The sequence below is a fragment of the Betta splendens genome, chromosome 4 (assembly GCF_900634795.4).
Source record: "Betta splendens chromosome 4, fBetSpl5.4, whole genome shotgun sequence".
In the NCBI taxonomy this organism is placed as follows: Eukaryota; Metazoa; Chordata; class Actinopteri; order Anabantiformes; family Osphronemidae; genus Betta; species Betta splendens.
Genome location: NC_040884.2, coordinates 20,922,802 through 20,941,679, shown reverse-complemented (window position 1 = coordinate 20,941,679; position 18,878 = coordinate 20,922,802). Strand labels below are relative to the sequence as shown.

Genomic DNA, 18,878 nt, shown 5'->3' with positions numbered 1-18,878 from the left:
TCTCCAGCTTACAGAGGTCATAAAGTTCGGAAGCAGGTAGCAGAAGATAAAAGTAAAGCTAAATTTGAGGCCTTCATCGTCCAGCTTCAGGCTGGTGAGTTCTGTCTGCTGATGCTGCAGAGTCCAAGTGTGGAGTGTATTATGTTATTTCAGATTCTGTCTTCATTAGTTTGCAGGGGATATCTAGCAAAAAAGAAATATAAGGAGATGGTAAATGAGAAGAACAAAGCTGCAACCAAGATTCAGGCGCATTACAGAGGACACAGGGAAAGAAGAAGCTTCAAAAGGAAACGGTATGAGAAAAATAAGAGCATGTAAACAAAGCACAAAAATAGATGTGTGGTGTTTCATATAGATGTATCATGTCTGCTTATAGAGAAGCCAGAGAGAAGGAGCGAGCAGAGAAAGAAGAGGAAACCAAGGCAGCTGTGGTTCTCCAGAGTAACTACAGAGGCTACAAAGAGAGGCAAAGGTTTAAAGAAAGAAAAAAGACCATGGCTGCAGGCGAACCGGACTCACCAGCAAACCCAGCGGAGGAAGACGAAGGTGTAGAGGACTCCAGCAAAGACAAGAGAGCTGAGAACGACGAGGAGGAAGAACAGAGTGTTGAAGCAGACGAAAATGGCGACAGTGATCTCACACAGGTGCCAGAAGATGATGAACACACAGACGTGGTGGATGAAACAGCAGCTGCAGAAGCACAGGTGGAGGACACGAAGGAGGAAGATGACTGGGACAATGCTGCAGCAGAAGAGACTGACAACGTAGACGAGGAAACCAAGGCGGCCACTGTTATCCAGAGTAACTTCAGAGGTCACAGAGAGAGGAAGAGGTTACAGGAAGAAGGTAAGATCCCTGCCAAGAAACATGGGGACGAACTCCCAACAGATGAGGAGAACGTGCCAGAGGCTTCAGCTAAAGATGAGGATGATGATCCTGGACCTGTCAAGGCCGAAGACCCAGACGAGACCAAAGCAGCTGTGGTGATCCAGAGCAACTTCCGCGGCCACAAGGAGCGCAAGCGACTGGAGGAGGAAGGCAAGATGCCCAAAAGGAGGACGCAGGAGAAGGAGGCTCCTCCAGAACCTCCGGAGGAAGACGAACAAGTCACACTCACAGAGGAACCAACGGAGAACACAGAGAGAATGGATGAGGACAAAGCTGCTACTGTGCTTCAGAGTAACTTCAGAGGCCAACGAGACAGAAAGAAACTGAAGGCGGAACGAGCAGCGCAGCAGAACGCAAAGGAAGAAGCTGGCGGTGCAGAAGCAGAGGAGGCCCTGGACGTGACCGATGTCCTGATAGAACACAAAGACCAGGCCGACGCCGAGCAGCAACGGCTGGAAGAGGAGCAGGCGGCCGTGAAGATCCAGAGTAACTTCAGGGGCTACAAAGAAAGAAAGAACCTGAAGGCCGAGAGGAACGAGGCTGAACAACTGCACAGCTTCTCCACAGAGGTGAGAGCCTCGCCGTCACGACCAGGCAGCCTCACTGCTGCTTCCACTCAGTCTATGCTTCTGTGTCTCTGCCACAGATTTCCAAGGCTTCTCAGGACTTCGCTGCCCTGCAGCAGAAGCTGAATGACTTCATCCAGGTCCATCAGTCAAACCCAGACAACAATGGCATGTTTGTGAGGGGAACGACAATCAATGGCTACACTCACCAGGACCACCAATCAAGTAAGATAAGCCCCGAGAACATCTGTCTATAAAGCAATAAATTTAATACACATCTGGGCGTGGATTAACTCGAGGTTAATGTGCCTTTACTTGCTCCTGGGGTTTAAGACCTGAACCATCAGATAAATAAGAGTGACGGCTTGGACGATGGTCTTTGTTTTCACTAGTGTTCAGGGACAAAGCATTGAATGGACGTACAGCATACATCAGTTGTCACTCTGCAGACATAATATAGCTTTGATTGTAAATACACAGAGCATGGAAGCAAACTATCATCAGAATTAAAGGTGTGAGCCTGTTCTAGTTTTATCCTCGCTCTCCTTCTTCTCCTGCTGTGAGGACAGAGTCAGGCACGTGGGTTTTATTGCAGTCGAATGTGATGTTATCGGCACGCCGTGTTCTCTTTTCTCTCTCCCGTGACTTGATTAGATCAGAAAACCTGGGAGAGTCAAGTGCCAAAACAGGAAGCGCTTCTCTTCCCTGACGTGTCATCAGAAATAAACTTTGATTTGCACAGGCGATAGGTGTAATTGGTTTAGGGGGGAGGCCGCAAATTGAAAGTTCAGCCTCTTTGCCAAAGCGTAAATGTCACCACAGTCAAAGGTGCGGGAGTCACAAGAAATAAAGTAATAATTATCTCCAGTAATATGATGAGAGATAACCTTTTCTGATTTTTTTGTTGGTTTTAGAATTAATTCTGTGAATTTTGGGGCATTTCATTTTTCATTTGGTTTGTTTTTTTATTTTTTGTAACAACAAGCATTATCATCATAATCTTAAGCTGCAGTTCATTCGTACATTTATATTCCAGTATATACCAGTCTACAACCTTTGCTAAATGTGGATGTTTGCCCTTTCCAGCTGGTCCTAAGCAGATCTCGTTGCCTGAGGTGAAGCAGAATGAATTGTCTGTGTTATTTACAGGCCTAGTGCAGCTCCCCATAAAATTATGCTCCTCGGTGCCACTAGGCAAATTTCTCCATCAGCAGTCCAACGCTGTCCTCATAAATTTCAGTGGCACAACAAACTCCATGAAAAGCATTTGTGACACACGGAGTGGAAGCAGAGGATGCCAGTCACAATATTCCTCACAGGAAAGGTCATCAAATGTTAATCAGGTTTCGTGAGCCAGCGTTTTCAACAATTATGACAGGAATTAATAAGAGGGCGTGAGAAATTGGCTTCCCTTGTTTGAGCAATACCCAGCGACCTTTAGTTGGACTTGAACGAGTCAATAACGCTGCAAACTTTTCTCCGCCGCCTGGGAGCCGCTACACGTGATGGATGGTTTGGGATGCGCGTCCTACTCTTGCATGAAAATGATTAATACTTAGCAACAAGCAAAGGTCGTGGTAATAAATTTATGATTGCAATAACACCGATGCGAGATGTTGTCACAGCTGTTTTATCGCTCGTGACAAATGTGACGAGACATGAAGGGTGTCAAACACGAGCACCTGCCCAGCTGGTCTCAGGGAATTACACCGAGTTACAAACAACAAAGGTCCCTGTGGTCAAACAGAGGCTGCAGCATAGAACGCAGTCCGACCAGGATACATTTGACCCACGCACACCTCCACCTGCTGCACCGTGTGATGATCGCACTCGTTTCTGCTCCTGCTCAGCCGAGAAGCGCCTGTCGCGGCCCCCCCGAAGGACCCAGCAGCCGAAGACGCTGAACACCCCCGAGGACTCCACCTATTACAATCTGATTCACGTGAGTTGGAGGAACCATGGCCAATGGCTTCAGATATTTATAACAACCACGGTTTCTTTTTCTGCCTGTAGTTTAGTGGTGTAGCCCAAAAAGCCAAACCCAATTAGCTGTAATGTTTTGTGCTATATAAAAATATCACTCTTAATTGGAAACTAAACACTGTCCTCACATCCTATGTCCTAATGGTCTGTTCTCCATCTTCCTTCCTCAGAGGTCGGTTCAGGATGAGAAACGCAAACCCAGGAAAGACGAGTAAGTCCTCCAGTTCCCACCGTCAAACCTCCACTTCCTGATCCCTCTAGACTGTGCTCCGCTAGACCTGTGCATTCATGCATATGGATGTTGCACAGGCCACGGGGCGATCGCACCCCTGGAGTGTGAGGGTGAAGATAGAGCGATAGGCCCGAACAGACAGGGCCACGGCACTTTATCACAGCAGCGTGGGGAGTAACACACGAGCTGAGGCGCACACGCATCAGGAGTGATCCTTTGCTAGATAAATAAACCAGGGACGGACAGGAGCAGTTTACATGCGCCATTAAGGATGAGAAGGTCGGCGGGAGGGGTTGAAGCTGACAGCAGTGGAGGAAGGGAGATGGGTCGGAAGAAGAGGAGGAAGTGATCAATTTCTCTTTAGCTTCATTAAGTTTTTCTCCTTATACATGACTCTTTATGGCTAGCTTAGCCTTAAACGGTAACTTAACATCAACACAAATAATAGGTTTTATTCCTTATATGCTCAAAGCAACAGTGAAACCGCAGATTTGCTGTCAGGTTGTTTTGGTTCGATCCGACATCCAGAATAAAGAGGCCTCGCTCTGTGACTGACCCCGGGTCTGTCTGTGCTTCAGTCCAGGGAAGCTGCTGGACGTTGACGACCAGTACTACAGGGCCCTGTCCACGGCCAGGTCCGAGCCCTCTGGGTCCACCAAGGAGGCGTCATCGGGCCGACCGAGCAGGGAGCGGGCCGTGACAGACCCGGAGGCCAGCCGACCCGACAAAGACAACAGGTACGTTGTGAAGTAAGAGGAGAGTTCTGGGTTTCTCCATTTGACAACCTAACAACACATTTCATATTCACTTCAGTCAAAAGACACATCGTGACTCCATGTGCATATTTCATCCCTTCTGCCTCAGACAACCCGTTTGCATGATGAATGGCTACTGACGATGATAACCACCATGAAATCTTCCTCCTGAACATGAATCTTTTCATCCTCCTTTTCTCATTCTGCTGTTTCCAATCTTTAAAACCATCTCTCCTGCCTTTGTTGCCAGGCTCTCTGTTCCCAGAATGCCCTCCACAGAGAGTCAGAGCGAGGACAACCCGTACGACTACAGGCGCCTGCTGAGGAAGACCTCCCAGAGACGAAGGCTCATCAAACAGTACTAAGCACGAGACGAACAGGAACGACCTGAACCAGGAGGAAAACAACACGATACAATAACAAATGACGCTATGGTATATTTACTTTAAACGATTACAGGTTCTCAAATTGTGTGAAACTCCTTAGCTGCACACAAACGAATGAATCACAGGATCAAGACAAATGTAAATATTAAAATGCTTTGGTTTTATAATTGATGTACAGTAGAAATGCAGATCGTGCTCTCACATAATTCACATTGAAACCATTTTGAAATCAGCTTCAGTGTTACTGTATGAGAGGAGGTGCATGGTTTCCGCTCCTGTCTTCTCAGAGCTGGTGATTTTAACATTAAATATTTCAACCTCTGTGATGTTTTATTTTGACCCACACCCCCTCTGTCCAACCCCCCAGTGGTCATTTACAAACTGTGCGTCTTCGCTCAGCTATCAAGCGTTGTACATTTCTTTTCTACATGTAACCTCTGACCTTTGTGTGACATTTCAAAGGAGAGCCCCCCACAGGGAGTGTTAGTGAATCCCCGACGACATGCTGCGTATACGAATCTGGAAAGAACGAGGGATGAGTTACATTGAATCATCATCATTGTGTTTTTATTGTAACACAAATATTAAATTTAAATTTAAATAATTAAATGTACAATAATGGTTGAACAACTTGCTCCAAACACAAACACTCAGGCATCGCTAGCGTTGCCAGAGGGTTCCATCTATTCTAACCAGTGCGTTTAGGTTTAAGTGGTTGGTGGCGATGGTCATTATGAATCATAACAGCTGCGTCTCAGGCTGCTTGTGATGCCCCGAGGCCCAGTTTGCTCTTGTAGAAGGAACGTGACGGTTGTACTGTGTGAAACCAGGCTGTGATACTATTTCAGGTCTAGTTTCTATTTTTTTACCTTAACCTATATCCCAAACCTACAAACCAGCTCCAATGCAGGGCCACCGGGAGACGACGCTCACGTGAGGATGAAACGGTAAAGAAAGCCTGAATTTCTACTGAATAAAATGGTGATTTGACAGCTGTGGCCTATTCCATCAGAAATAATTGTAAGTAAGAGAAGTGCTGATGTTTGTGAAGGAGAGAGGAGGGACCTCTGCGCACTGTGTATTTGAACCAACTCTCCCCTCCGCCCCGCGGGTTTTTTCCACCGGAGGCGGGCAATTAAAGCAGCCGGTCTCCAAGAAATAGGTGTGCGACTGTCGGGCAGAGGAATTAGTTGGTATTCACTGTCTGTATGGAGGAAGAGTTCAGCGCGCGGGGCGCAGAATGCTGGGGATGTATGGAGTCACGACGCAGCGCAGTTCGCCATGACCTGAAGTGAATCACGATGGGATTTCTCTAGTGACGTGAAAATTTAGGTTAGATGCAATTAGACGTGCTTTACGCGCGGCGCACTCACCGGCAGCTGTAGCTAAAAGCTGCCGTCTGCAGCCACTTTCCGTCGTCTCTCGGTTCCTCCCTCTTCTTTTGTTTTTGTTTTCGTTTTGAGCGTCACTCCGGAGGCTTCAGCACCCCGAACGTGCTCAGATCATCCCGATGTGTTTGGCTGCGCTTTGCGGGGAGCGCGCCGGTGAAGTCAAGTGTTGGTGAATTTCTCCGGGAAGACGACGTTTCATGCTCCTCCGCACCTGTGGACGCGAAACGGAGCAGCGAGGACGCTTCGCCTGTCTTTTATTTTTATTTTTTGCGTTGTGCGCCTGTTCATTTTAGGGACGTTCGTGCGGCATAACGCGCGAGTCGGATGCACGGCTGGGTCCTCGGCTCCGGCACCTCATCGGCTCTGAGCAGCTCCCGGTCGTAGCGTGTGGATGGGCTCAGCGGGTCTCGGCGTCTCCTGCAGCTCCTAACTACCGGCAACAATGGCATCCCACGGCTTCTGGTCTCTTGGCGCAGATAATGCGGGGGCCAACACCGGGAATCGGAGCCCCAGCACGCGTGAGTGGCTTTTGTCTTCAAACCACCTCTGACGGACCAGACGCAGCTCTGATCGCGGCGCATTTGGCGTCGCCGCCACCGAATCACAACTACACAGGCCCCGCCGTATTTAAAGCCGACACATCTGCTTTTGCGCCATTTTTTTCCTTTTTGTTTTTCTGTGCAGAAGGACCGAAGTTTATCACGGCGATGTTTAGTTTAAGTTGCACGACGCTCGTTGTGTTTGTTCTGTTACGTCAAAGTTGGACCAGACCTCAAGCCATAACCCCGATCGTCCGTGTCTAATTCATCCCGTCTCTCTTCCAGCCAGGGCTTGGTGCCAAGCGGCGGCCCAGAAATTATCCGGAGGTATAGGATCGAAATTATGTGGTACGTGCTGTGTGGAGTGTGTGTGTGTGTGAGGGGGGAGTGGTGCTGAGGATGGCGCGCTCGCCAACGTGTCTTTTATTCCCTCGGTCATATCTGCTGCGCGGCCTCGCACACAGACCGATAAAATTCCCCCGAATGCTGTGTTTGTGGTCTCCAAAGCGCTGCTCAACGTTGGAGACGTGGAGAAAGCCGCCGAGCCGCCGCAGACGCCCGCAGGCACCTGCGGCTGCAACAAATCCTGCAACTGCACCAAAGCCGCCGTGGTCTTCTCTGACCTCTATTCAACAGGTACGCGACCACGCCGTTAACCTGGTGTTAACGTGCCGGACGCCTCGCACGTCGACGCGAGTCCAGATACTAGCAAGAACTGGTTTCATTTATTCACCATGAAGGAGAGGAAAGTGTGACTGAAATCACTCAGATTATTGTTGTCTTAAAAAAGGCACATATTTTAAAACAGATATGACACCTATTAAATTTACAGCATTAAATGTTAAGCAAAACCTCACTCTCATAATTACAACTTAAATGTCTCGTGTTTCGTTTTATTTCCTCACACTCGATGAAATGCAAGATTTAAATTAGTTAGAAATAGAGATAAATAACAAAACATGCTTCTATTTGGATGAGAATACATAGAAAAACTAAAGAAGTTGATGCTCTAAACATTTTTGTAGAGGTCACCTTCAGCGCTGTGTCTTGCGTCAAGGTTTTGGGCGTCGCAGTAGAAAAATATTTCGTAAAATATATCTTAATAATACAATCATAATGTCTTATTATCCGGTTCATGGCGCTTTACGTGTGTATGTTAATACAAAAAAGAGGTATATCTGTCCAAACAAACGGAAACGTGAATCACAATTGCACGTGTTAATATTATTTCATTGCCAGACCTGCTGCCAGCTCTGGACGGTGACGCCAAGACAATGACCTTCCTGCAGGAGGTGGTGGATATTTTACTGGCCTACATCGTGGAGTCTTTCGACAGGGAAACGAAAGTCATTGATTTTCATTATCCAAACGAGCTGCTTCAGATGAACAACTGGGAGCTGCAGGGCGAGCCTGCGACTCTGGATGATATCTTGATCAGCTGTCGCGCTACTTTGAAATACGCCATTAAAACAGGTAGGACGTTTTGAGGCGGAACTGCGGCTGCACGCGAGACAAATGTCAAATAGGATTTTTTTTTTGTTTGGCACAATTGGAAACTGTTCCGTCTAAAGGTACATGCAGGCCCGAAGCCCGGCCTCCTGCCTGTGTTTCTGTGAAATATTAATAAATTACAGCCACACACGTACTGCACTTCTTTATGAATACTAAATATTTACAACGATATGTCACAACCAATTGAAAATCCACACGATTATTTAATACCACAGAAATGCTGGAAACGCGGTAAAAAAATCATCTCAAAAAACTACATGCAAATGGGTGGTTTATTTTCAACAATCATATAAGCAAATATATATATATATATATATATATATATATATATATATATATATATATATATATATATATATATATATATATATATATATATATATATATATATATAATAAAAATATAATTCTTTATAAAAAGAAAATGATGTTAAAACAATGCCACTTAAAAAGGTGGAAGTTGTCCTCCTCTCCCTCCTCCTGAGCAGCAGACCGATAAATGCGGTGACGCAGTAAATCTGGTTCAGCAAGGAGGAGATAATAGACTAATAACCCCGCTTCATAGGCCAAGTCCATTATTCTCCGCTGACTGACACATGCAGGGGGGAATTTACAGCAACACAACGGGGAAGATTTCACCCTCTGCAAAAACAAATACTGTTGTTTTCTCTTCACGCTTTAGGTTAACTACACGTCCTGTTGGATTTGATTTATCTTTAAATGTTTATATATAATTTCTATAAAGTGTTTATATAATTTCCATAATGTGTTTTACGATGTTGTCCTTAACTCAGCAAACGCACAAGGTGCTTCTATAAAAAGGTTTTGTTTTACTGAAAATTAACATCTTAAAGGCTTAACGTTTGACCGGAAGTAGAATGTTTCATTACATGTTTTAGTATGAAATATACTGTATAAAAAGTAAATAATCTTAAACAAACGTGGATCACATTCATTTAGAAAGTTTTCCACCTTTTGTACGTCACAAAAATCTAAATCAAAGTGTTTTAATGATGAGACATTTTTAAACTCTAAAACTCATGTCAAATGCATATTTGAGTTTTCGTGACGTCCAAAATGCGCCTGACTCTCACTCGCTTCCTCTTTAATTCAGCCCACCCCAGGTACTTCAATCAGCTCTCCACAGGATTAGACATGGTCGGGCTGGCAGCTGATTGGCTAACATCCACTGCTAACACCAATATGTAAGTATATGCAGCCTGCTGCTTGATGATTTAAACGGTGATAATCATCGTCACAATGAATTCCATTTCCGGTCCGTCCGCGTGAACTCTGCTCTGTGCCTGGCTGATAGTGGCTCTTTTCTTTTGCACTCAATCATGGCAAATGAAAAGGGTGCAATGAAAGGCGGAGTCCCCCCCCCCCCCTACATCCCCATCCCCTGCCTTTCATCCCTCCCCCTAACCTCTGATCCCCATGGGGATTCAAGGGGAGAAATTTAGCTCTGAAATTAAATTCGCGCTAATCTAAAGCTAATTTTGTGTGTGTGTGTGTGTGTGTGTGTGTGTGTGTGTGTGTGTGTGTGTGTGTGTGTGTGTGTGTGTGTGTGTGTGTGTGTGTGTGTGTGTGTGTGTGTGTGTGTGTGTGTGTTTTTCGGGAGATAAACGCAGAGCCTGAGCCTTGGCAACTGCGAAGCACTGCAATCTGAGCCTCTGAGTTGACACTGGTGTCTAAATTTACTTCAGCTAATACACCATATTCCCAAAAATAAATTATACTCTGTGTGTGTGTGTGTATAATGGAAATGTAATATTTAAGACATTGGGAGTCTAAAACAAAGAGTTGGGTTAATATGTGGAATAAATATGAATTACTGTTGCTTGCACATTTTGTTTTTAGATGCTTTAATATGAAAAGAAAATGTAAAGCCAGAAAAAAATCTGCCTTTCAACACAGATAGTCCAGATATGTAATTTGATTATCTGAGTATGTAATAAATACCTTACTGTATATAATAAATAACATATTGCATATTGGTAGTTTTTGGTGATGAGTCATTGCACATTTTGTGGCTTGTGTGACTCAGGTTCACCTATGAGGTGGCTCCTGTGTTCGTGCTGTTGGAATACGTCACTCTGAAGAAGATGAGGGAAATCATTGGCTGGTCAGACGGACGAGGAGACGGCATCTTCTCTCCTGGTACGTATGTGTATGTGTGTGTGTGCATGTCACCAAACCCAGCAACGATTCACTGGAGATGGAAGTGTGTGCGCTTGTGTGTGCGTGTGTGTCACAATGTGTCAATTTGCATTTTGATGATATAAATGGAACTCATTTCTAAGCCAATTAGCATAAAATAATTTTCTTTCTCCAACCAAAAGCCCCCCCTCCCTTCCATCACACAGTGCGACACGCATCTGGTAATTTAACGACAAAGACTGGGGCTGATGATTTTTTTCTTTTTTTTTTTTTTTGATGCTGTCATTTACTGATTTGCTCTTGATCTGCAGTGAACAATGCAGACAGCAGCTTGGTCCGTTTTTTAATCCAAACATGCCCTGCTATGCTGTGTCACTGCCCGTGACACCGGGCTGTGATGCGCGCTGACACTGACGGACTGCTCTAAAGCACCACGCCCTGCCTGTCCTCTAGGTGGTGCTATTTCCAACATGTACGCCATGCTGCTGGCCCGCTTCAAGATGTTCCCTGAAGTGAAGGAGAAAGGAATGTCATCCGTCCCCAGACTGGTGGCCTTCACGTCGGAACACGTAGGCTTTGCTTCAGCTCACCACTATGCTGCTGTGTCTCCTCACATCTAAATGATCAAAATTTAGTCACTGTTTGAAGGTTTATTCGACACAGATTAGCTGAAGTGACCTCCAAACGATGTGGCGTGTGAGACAATTAAACCTCATGCAGAGCTTTCACCCCTCGTCTTGTTTCCTTCTGCATCTCTCACCGTCCAGAGCCACTTCTCAATCAAAAAAGGTGCAGCGGCTCTCGGCATCGGAACGGAAAGTGTGATCTGCATCAAAGCCGACGAAAGGTAACGCTGGCCGTTTTTAGCCGCTTCAACTCCAGAAAACAATGACTTTTTCTTAATGGAGCACGTCTTGCCTTCTCCAGTTGGGGGGAACTCAAGCTTGTTTTTCCCTCTGCAGCGGTAAATTGATCCCAGCTGACCTTGAAAGGAGAATCCTGGAGGCCAAGCAGAAGGTAAGATGGTTCATGTCCCCCTCCGCCACCAACACCCAGACAGCTCCTCCTGCTGACTGCATGATGCCCGCTTCTCTTGCACACAGGGCTTTGTACCTTTCTTCGTCAGTGCTACTGCTGGAACGACGGTCTACGGCGCCTTTGACCCCCTCATCGCCATCTCTGACATCTGCAAGAAGTACAACATCTGGATGCACGTGGACGTGAGTGCAGCAGAACACGCGTGCTTCAATTAAAACGCTCCCATGGCACACGCACACGGATCCACAGACTGGATTCTCAGGCAGTAATACACAGGAATACGCAGCCGAAGCTCCGAGTCTGACAAATCCATTATGTCTGTCTGGCCTCTCACCGCCTGTGGCTGACCCAGATAGGAGCTGGCCGCCTCCAATCTAGCACCAGAGATTAGGGAAACTGGAACAGAGGCTGTAAATCATCTCCTCCCCTGACGTTGCCGTCACGAGCCCTCAAACCCGAGGAACGCTATCATTAATGAAAGTGATTTAGTGCCGACGGGGGGGGGACACCTCTATTAAGAGACACGCGCGGCCTTGTCCATCGCGTCGCTCCTGTAGAATCAGGCTGAAAGACGCCGCCGCCGCTGCCGCCGCTGCCGCCGCTGCTGCTGTGACAAACGTCTGCCTCTCTCCCCTCAGGGTGCGTGGGGAGGAAGCCTCCTCATGTCCAGGAGACACCGGTGGAAGCTGGACGGAGTCGAGAGGCAAGCGACCCTGTTCTCAGCGGGAAACGGGCTGCGTCCGCCGGAAGCGGACGAGCGCCCGGACTAACGCTGCGCCGGTGCTTGTGTTTTGTCGACCGCAGGGCCAACTCGGTGACGTGGAACCCGCACAAAATGATGTCGGTCCCTCTGCAGTGCTCGGCCCTGCTGGTCCGGGAGGAGGTGCGTCACGTCGCGCGGCCGACGCGGTACGTGCCCCGTTGGGTGTCCGTGTGATGTAATCACCCCTCTGCTCCTCGCCGCCGGACAGGGTCTGATGCAGAACTGCAACCAGATGCACGCGTGCTACCTGTTCCAGCAGGACAAGCACTACGACCTCTCCTACGACACGGGGGACAAGGCGCTGCAGTGTGGACGCCACGTGGACATCTTCAAGCTGTGGCTGATGTGGAGGGCAAAGGTGCACGGCTCCGTTATCACACTGCGTCAGTCCGTTATTAACCCACACGCCGTTGGCAGGAATTCACAGTGGGTGTGTTTTTGACAGGGCACCATTGGGTTCGAGGCCCAGATCGACAAGTGCCTGGAGCTGTCGGAGTACCTCTACAACAAGATCAAGGACCGGGAAGGATACGAGATGGTGTTCGACGGGAAGGTAGGCGGCTGCGGAGACGCTCATCTGAGCCACAGGCACCCACAGTCAGAGGCGCTAGCCGCCATTAGCCACGTGATTGGCACCGCGGCTTTGTGCAGGCTGAACGCACGTCCACCTCTAGCTGCCAGTGTAATGTGCTGCCATTATGCTTAATGAGCAGCACAACGGCGTGTAATTGCTCATATGCATATGAATAGCGCGGCGTCTGAAATGTCCTCCACCAGCCGGGCCACAACGGCGCGGGCGCGTGATGGGGTTAGAACGAGGCGACGGCCGGCGTCGCTCTGGAGGACGCCCTTTAGCCGAGGCCTATTGTTTTGCTCGAAGAGCGTCGTGGCCGAATCCTCCGGGCGCCTGCGGCTGCCGCTTAGCGCGCGGCGGCGGCGAGTCAGCTGACGCTAACCAACGCTCCAGCTAAATAGAGCTGCTTTCGGAGGACGCCTGTCACATGCTGCCAACGTCTAATGGATTTCTGTTTCGAGGTGTGAATTGCTGTATTCAGCCCGTGGAATTGATGGGCTCCTGTACCCGCAGCCCTTTAACAAGGCCTTCGTGTCTTTCTGGTCTGTAACGAGGGCGCGCTGTGCTGTGTGAGCTGCATGTCCTGTTGCCGGCTGGCTAACAGTCATCATCATACACAAATGAACCTTTTTGCACTTGACAGCGTCTTGTTGCCCGTGTGTGTGTTCCTGCAGCCTCAGCACACCAACGTCTGCTTCTGGTACCTCCCCCCCGGGATCCGCTGCATGGAGGACAAAGAGGAGAGGAAGAAACACTTGCACAAGGTGGGTGAGCGGAGATAAGAAGGGGGGACTGCGGCATCTGTCACGTGCCTCCGCAGGCCAGCGATTACTATCCGGCGTGACCGGCGCGAGTCTCCCTGTGGGGGAGATGATTTAAAATAACAAGAACTAGCCCATGTATTATCACACAGGAGCCAACCTACAATCAGCTCATTACATTCGTCTGTCGGAGGCTGAGCTCAGTTTTATTTTATTTTTTCTCCAAAGTTCGATTCAGTTATCTCCACGCTGTGTTCGTCCATCTTACACTCTGCTGCAGACTCTGACATTGAGATTTAAGGATGATTTAATGTTGCCCAGACACGTCAAACAAGAAAAAAAAACTGGAGGAGCTCTGGAGGTCCTCTATTTATGCTTGACTTAATGTCTGCTTAAAAGCCTGGTTTGACAGAAACCTGCAGCTGGACACCTGCAAAATATCTTGAAGGACGGATGAGGATGAGGATGATGGGAATATGACAGCTCCTGCAGGCGCACGCTGGCTGCAGCTTTAGCATTCCTTTGGCTTAATATCTGCAGATTTGTTAAAGTCCTTGCTCCAGGCTGAGTCACAGCTAACGTAAGCTCTTAAGCCAAAGCTGCCACACAGTTTATTAACGCTCGAGAAAATGAAGCAAATAATATGATGCTGAAATTCTTGAATTCTCAAAATCAAAATGCTTTGCTGCTGTGATACGTCACAGAAATATTTTTTCCTTAATATGTTCTTCTGGTGTTGGTCAAACCAAGTATAAGAAACTTGAAGCGAATCTGCAACAGCTAATCTCAGCAGAGAATCGACAGCAGCTCCAGCACCAGCCGATAACCTCTCAGCTCCAGCCTCTGTTCTCTGCCAGCCTCACATTTAGCTGTCGGACCCAGTGAGGGATAATGGACCAGGATCAAAGGGACCCGAGAAGAAAAGGTCTCTTTGGTAGTTGCGGGAAAAGCAAACAAACAGAAAACAGGGAATTAGACACGTTCCCAAAACTCGGGGCGCAAAAGGAAAAACACAGAATCCATCCAAGTGTTACATGCGATGCTGTTCTTCATCAGGTGGCTCCGGTGATCAAGGCCAGAATGATGGAGTACGGCACCACCATGGTCAGCTACCAACCGCAAGGCGACAAGGTCAACTTCTTCCGCATGGTCATCTCGAACCCCGCCGCCACCTTCGAGGACATCGACTTTCTCATCGAGGAGATCGAGCGACTCGGACAAGACCTATAAGACTCCAGCGAACCCCCCTCGTGCGTTTCCCCCTTGACAGATGAACTGTTTGTTGTGAATGTACCGGTAAACTTTTTCTTTCCTCCAAAATCACATATTTAAGAGCATATTTAAAAAAGACAAAAGATAAGTGCATATATTATGTATCGTAGCTTTGCAGTGGACTGCGTCGGTCCAGAGCCATGTAAAAGCGCTTCTCCTATAGTGCAGTAGGCCCCTGAGTCGTGTAAGTGGCGTGACCTCTGTGTTTGTGATATGGGATGCTTGTGCCATAGGTCGACAGCGAAGAGTTTATTTTTCGATCCTTTATGTTGTTAAGTGCCGAACGTGGTTGTGTTCTATCGTAACTTTACAATTTTAAACTTCTGGTTTAAAAAAAAAAAAAAAAAAAAAGACAAAAGAAAGCACTTCACCTTACCTCAGCTTAATCGACTGCCTTTTCCATGTGCTCATACTTCTAGTCGTGGTCTCTGGACTATATTCTCCGCCCGGTGTCGTGTAGCTGTACGTGAGCGTCCCAGACCGAGCAGGACGTGGGTCATGCATCACCGCAGCTTTGGCAGGTTCTTTTTTTTTTTTTTTTTTTTTTTTTTTTTTAGGTGTTAGACGCGTTTTCACTGCATGTTTGTTGGTAGTTTCACTAATTATAGAAATCCGTAGGGATTGTGCAGCAAAACCCCACGCTCCAGTATTTCTAAGTCTTCTCCTGGGCTGTGTTCTATTAAGAGACGTCGCTTAAGGCAGAAATGAGCCGGTGGGGGGTCGGCGACGGGTTCATTCAGCTGCAGTACTGACGTTGACCACAAGTCCATCGCTGACGGCTCAGTGAGTGGATCTGGTTCCTACGTCATTAAAACATCCACGTAAACCACAGCAGGACTCTTTACATGTGTAAATTAGTCTGTGAAAATGTTAAGGAGCACTTATTGAAGATGTAAGATCTTCAGAAAAATACGAAAACTGGGAAAGGGGCAATAATGGCGTGATCTTCATTTTAGGAGTGACTGTGTGTCTGACATCACTTGCACTAAAACATTAGCGGAGGAGCCCTTAGCACGGAAACGGAGACTTATCATCGACTCATTCATTCACAAGCAATACTCAGACATGGGTCCAATTATTGAAGCCTGCGAAGGAGTAAAAAAAACCTGCTAATTCCAACGTATGTTAGTGGATGAGTGTCAAGTTTCCAGACCAAATGCAAAGTAGTTGGTGTAAGTCACGCTTTCTGAAGGAGTTAGAGAAGCACAATTTGCTCAACATGGTTGGTCCGTGTACAATCACTTTTGATCATAGATGTAAATAGTATTTCAAGATGTCCTAAGTACATATCTTTGTGTATACATATGTGTATATAAGACATATAACCAGAGACTATTTGTGAAGTTACTCATATTTTCTCTATCTCCAGAATAGATAACTTGTATTTTCATCATGTTCGTTCTAAAGGCTTTTTGCCTGTGTGTGTGCGTGTGTGTGTGCGTGTGTGTGTGTGTGCGCGCACGTGTGTGTGTGAAGCCATTTCGACTCTGACGTGTTGCTCTTCGGTCGTTTGTTCGTTCAGTGTGAACACGTGATACTTGACAGTGCGTGTCCATGTGTACCTTTGTGTGTTTGTAACTGTGTTGCCTTAGTATCAAATTGCCAGTATTGTCTAGTTCTCCCCCCGAGGGGGAGGGTCGTGCACTTTAGAGTATAAACATGACCTAAAAACGTGCAATGTCCCGTGGTTGTTCGAGTCGATGTTAAAAGATTCTGCGTAAAACATGTAACCTGGGCTCCGAATGTGCCATGAACCAAGAGTTTCTCGCGTCGGCCTCTTCCTCAGCTCTTATTGTTTCACATCCCGACGGAGACCGGCTCCGTCTCCGGCCTGGCGTCCACACTGTGACTCAGACAGCATGGATCTCACTGCGGTGGTCCTGGAAAGCCAGACGCCCCCTCCTCTCGCTGCTGCTGCTGCTGCTGCTGCTAGAACTGCTTCCTTTGCACGTGCATGCGATGCCTTGCCTATCCTGCTTGTTTGATATAGTCTCCTATATATCTATCTATCTATCTATCTATCTATTATATCCACGTATACTGTGTGTGTAGCTCCTGTAATTAGCTGTAGCGTGGGGTGTGTTCGGTGTAGCTTAGCCTGTAGGTGTAGTGATCTGTCGCTCTGGCCTTTACGTGTGATCTCTGCGTCTTGGGCTTCCTGTGAAGTTTCTCCGTGCTGCCAGCATGCTGACCCCGCCTCGCTCTGTAATCCTCTCCACGCTTGATCTATCTCCTCCCTCTGTCTTTCTCTTCTGCCTGAAGACTGTCGCCGCTCACAGCGTTAGCGTATTATATCTATCCGTGTAGTCCCTCCGCATGTCGTACTGAACGCTCTTCTCTGCTCGGCTCCTGTGTGACCTTTCCCCTCTCTCTCTCTCTCTTTCTCTCTCGCTTCGGCCTCTGGTAGCAGTGACGGCGCCGCCGCGTGCTTTCCTCCAGCGTTTTATTGGCTCCCCGCTGTCCTTCTGTGCGTGAGACTGAGACAGTGTGTTGACTCGCGTCATGGCGCCATGACATCACTGTTTTAATTTACCTTTACTGAGGCTCTTGTCTCTATGGGATGTATGAAAAACAATACAGTGTTTGGTTGGATTGTCCGACAACATGTGGCTGTTGAGAAGTGACGGCTGTGACTACTTCCTGCTTACAGTAAATATTGTTTGTGAGAACTGCTAACCCTCGGTCCTCTGACTGCAGTTGATGCCATTTTGGATCATATATCCTGCAAACTGCTGTGCTCGCTTCTCTCAAACATTCATTTGTCCTGAAATATGTTACTCTTGGGAAAATAGAAATAAATATTGTCCAAACGAAACCATTTGTTGTTATCTGTTTTCGCTCTTAAATAAAATGTCATTAATGCTTCTCACAGGATGAAATGCATTGTTGCAGGAAAACAGGACGAAATGTTACATAAACTGAAAGTGCTTGAACAGTGAAGTGTTGTTAGTGCTTCAAATTATGGATCGTTCATGGTTATATAATTAATACTTTTCTCTATGAAATACGGTAATACATTTATTTTGAATCTGTAATAATCCTGGCTTCACACACGTACGTATGAGGCCGGTAACTGGCCTCTAGGTGGCGCTGCCTCCTCACAGATCCTCCATTCTGTCGCTAAAAGGGCTGTAAAGTGATTTGTGTTCTGCAAATGCCGCTTCCATTTCAAACACATAAATATTAGTTTCCATTGTCTCAGTGCTGTTTTTAGGGGGTCTGGTTCCGGTGCCTCAGTAACATCTTACCGTTTGCGCTACATTTACTTCATCAACCTCACACTGCAAATCCTGCACAGCTCCATGGACACGTTCACATCTGGGACATATTTGTTTTCTAATATTCCAGCTGAGTCTTATTTTCTTGGTGGGATGTTTTCTAAATACAGTGGGTTAGTACTTTTTGCACACTAGCTTGTTGTTATTCATGTCCCGGGTCTTTAATCAACCTTGAGATGTGTCCAAGCAAAGGCATTGAATGCATCACACCTCACTGATCGACAGCTTGTTTAACTCATTGGAGTAACAAACGCTCATTGTTGATGTTTGTATTATTTACAGGCCCGTCTGCCCAGGTTTTGCCCTTGCACTAAAGCTTCTCAGACCTGCAGACATCCTCCCTCACCGCAGCCCACATGGGGAGTTTTATGATCCGCTGTCACCTGAGGAGACACAATAGGACCTGTCAGCTCACCCTCCATTAATTACCTCTGTGTACTCTTGACATTACGTCTCAGATTCTTGGTCATGAGACGTCCAAATTAATTTCAATCAGCCTTGACACGCTGCCTCTGCAGAGTCTGTGCCGCTGTTATCTCCCTGACAGGCTGCTCATTCTTCAGTCCAGATCCTTTCATCACTGCCTTTTCACTTTAATAATTCACTTAAGTAATGACTGGATGACAGGGTCTGGCATTTCTCAGAGATCTGCCCTGAAAGGTGGCTTGTCTCAGGGATCAGAGAGGTTCCCACACTGGCAGCCGATGATCTGCTCAGTGTTTGCAGCAACATGTGCAGCGCGTCCCCGCTCTTGTAAAGTCCTGACAGTCTTATCCTCCGT

The 18,878-nt window shown here is 47.1% G+C and overlaps 2 protein-coding genes across 6 annotated transcripts in view; both read left to right on the top strand.

Moving 5' to 3' along the window:
• The window catches only part of myo3a (myosin IIIA), a 32,741-nt gene extending 27,610 nt beyond the window's left edge, over positions 1–5,131 (top strand). For all 5 annotated transcript variants that reach the window (XM_055507947.1, XM_055507946.1, XM_029146804.3 and 2 more), the window contains 8 exons: positions 8–94; positions 170–293; positions 377–1,457; positions 1,535–1,679; positions 3,305–3,396; positions 3,608–3,648; positions 4,248–4,406; positions 4,675–5,131. In XM_055507947.1, coding sequence (XP_055363922.1) covers positions 8–94; positions 170–293; positions 377–1,457; positions 1,535–1,679; positions 3,305–3,396; positions 3,608–3,648; positions 4,248–4,406; positions 4,675–4,789 — 1,844 coding nt within the window. In that variant the 3' untranslated portion in view covers positions 4,790–5,131. The remainder of the gene's footprint in view (positions 1–7; positions 95–169; positions 294–376; positions 1,458–1,534; positions 1,680–3,304; positions 3,397–3,607; positions 3,649–4,247; positions 4,407–4,674) is intronic.
• An 806-nt stretch (positions 5,132–5,937) lies between these two features.
• gad2 (glutamate decarboxylase 2) lies at positions 5,938–17,634 on the top strand. Its single transcript, XM_029147569.3, has 16 exons — positions 5,938–6,719; positions 7,026–7,088; positions 7,248–7,376; positions 7,980–8,213; positions 9,366–9,456; positions 10,299–10,411; positions 10,865–10,980; positions 11,179–11,258; positions 11,374–11,428; positions 11,515–11,631; positions 12,088–12,152; positions 12,254–12,332; positions 12,421–12,570; positions 12,658–12,765; positions 13,461–13,550; positions 14,604–17,634. The coding sequence occupies exons 1-16, from the start codon at positions 6,644–6,646 to the stop codon at positions 14,775–14,777; spliced, it is 1,740 nt and encodes a 579-aa protein (XP_029003402.1). The 5' UTR covers positions 5,938–6,643; the 3' UTR covers positions 14,778–17,634.
• The last annotated feature ends 1,244 nt before the right edge of the window (positions 17,635–18,878 follow it).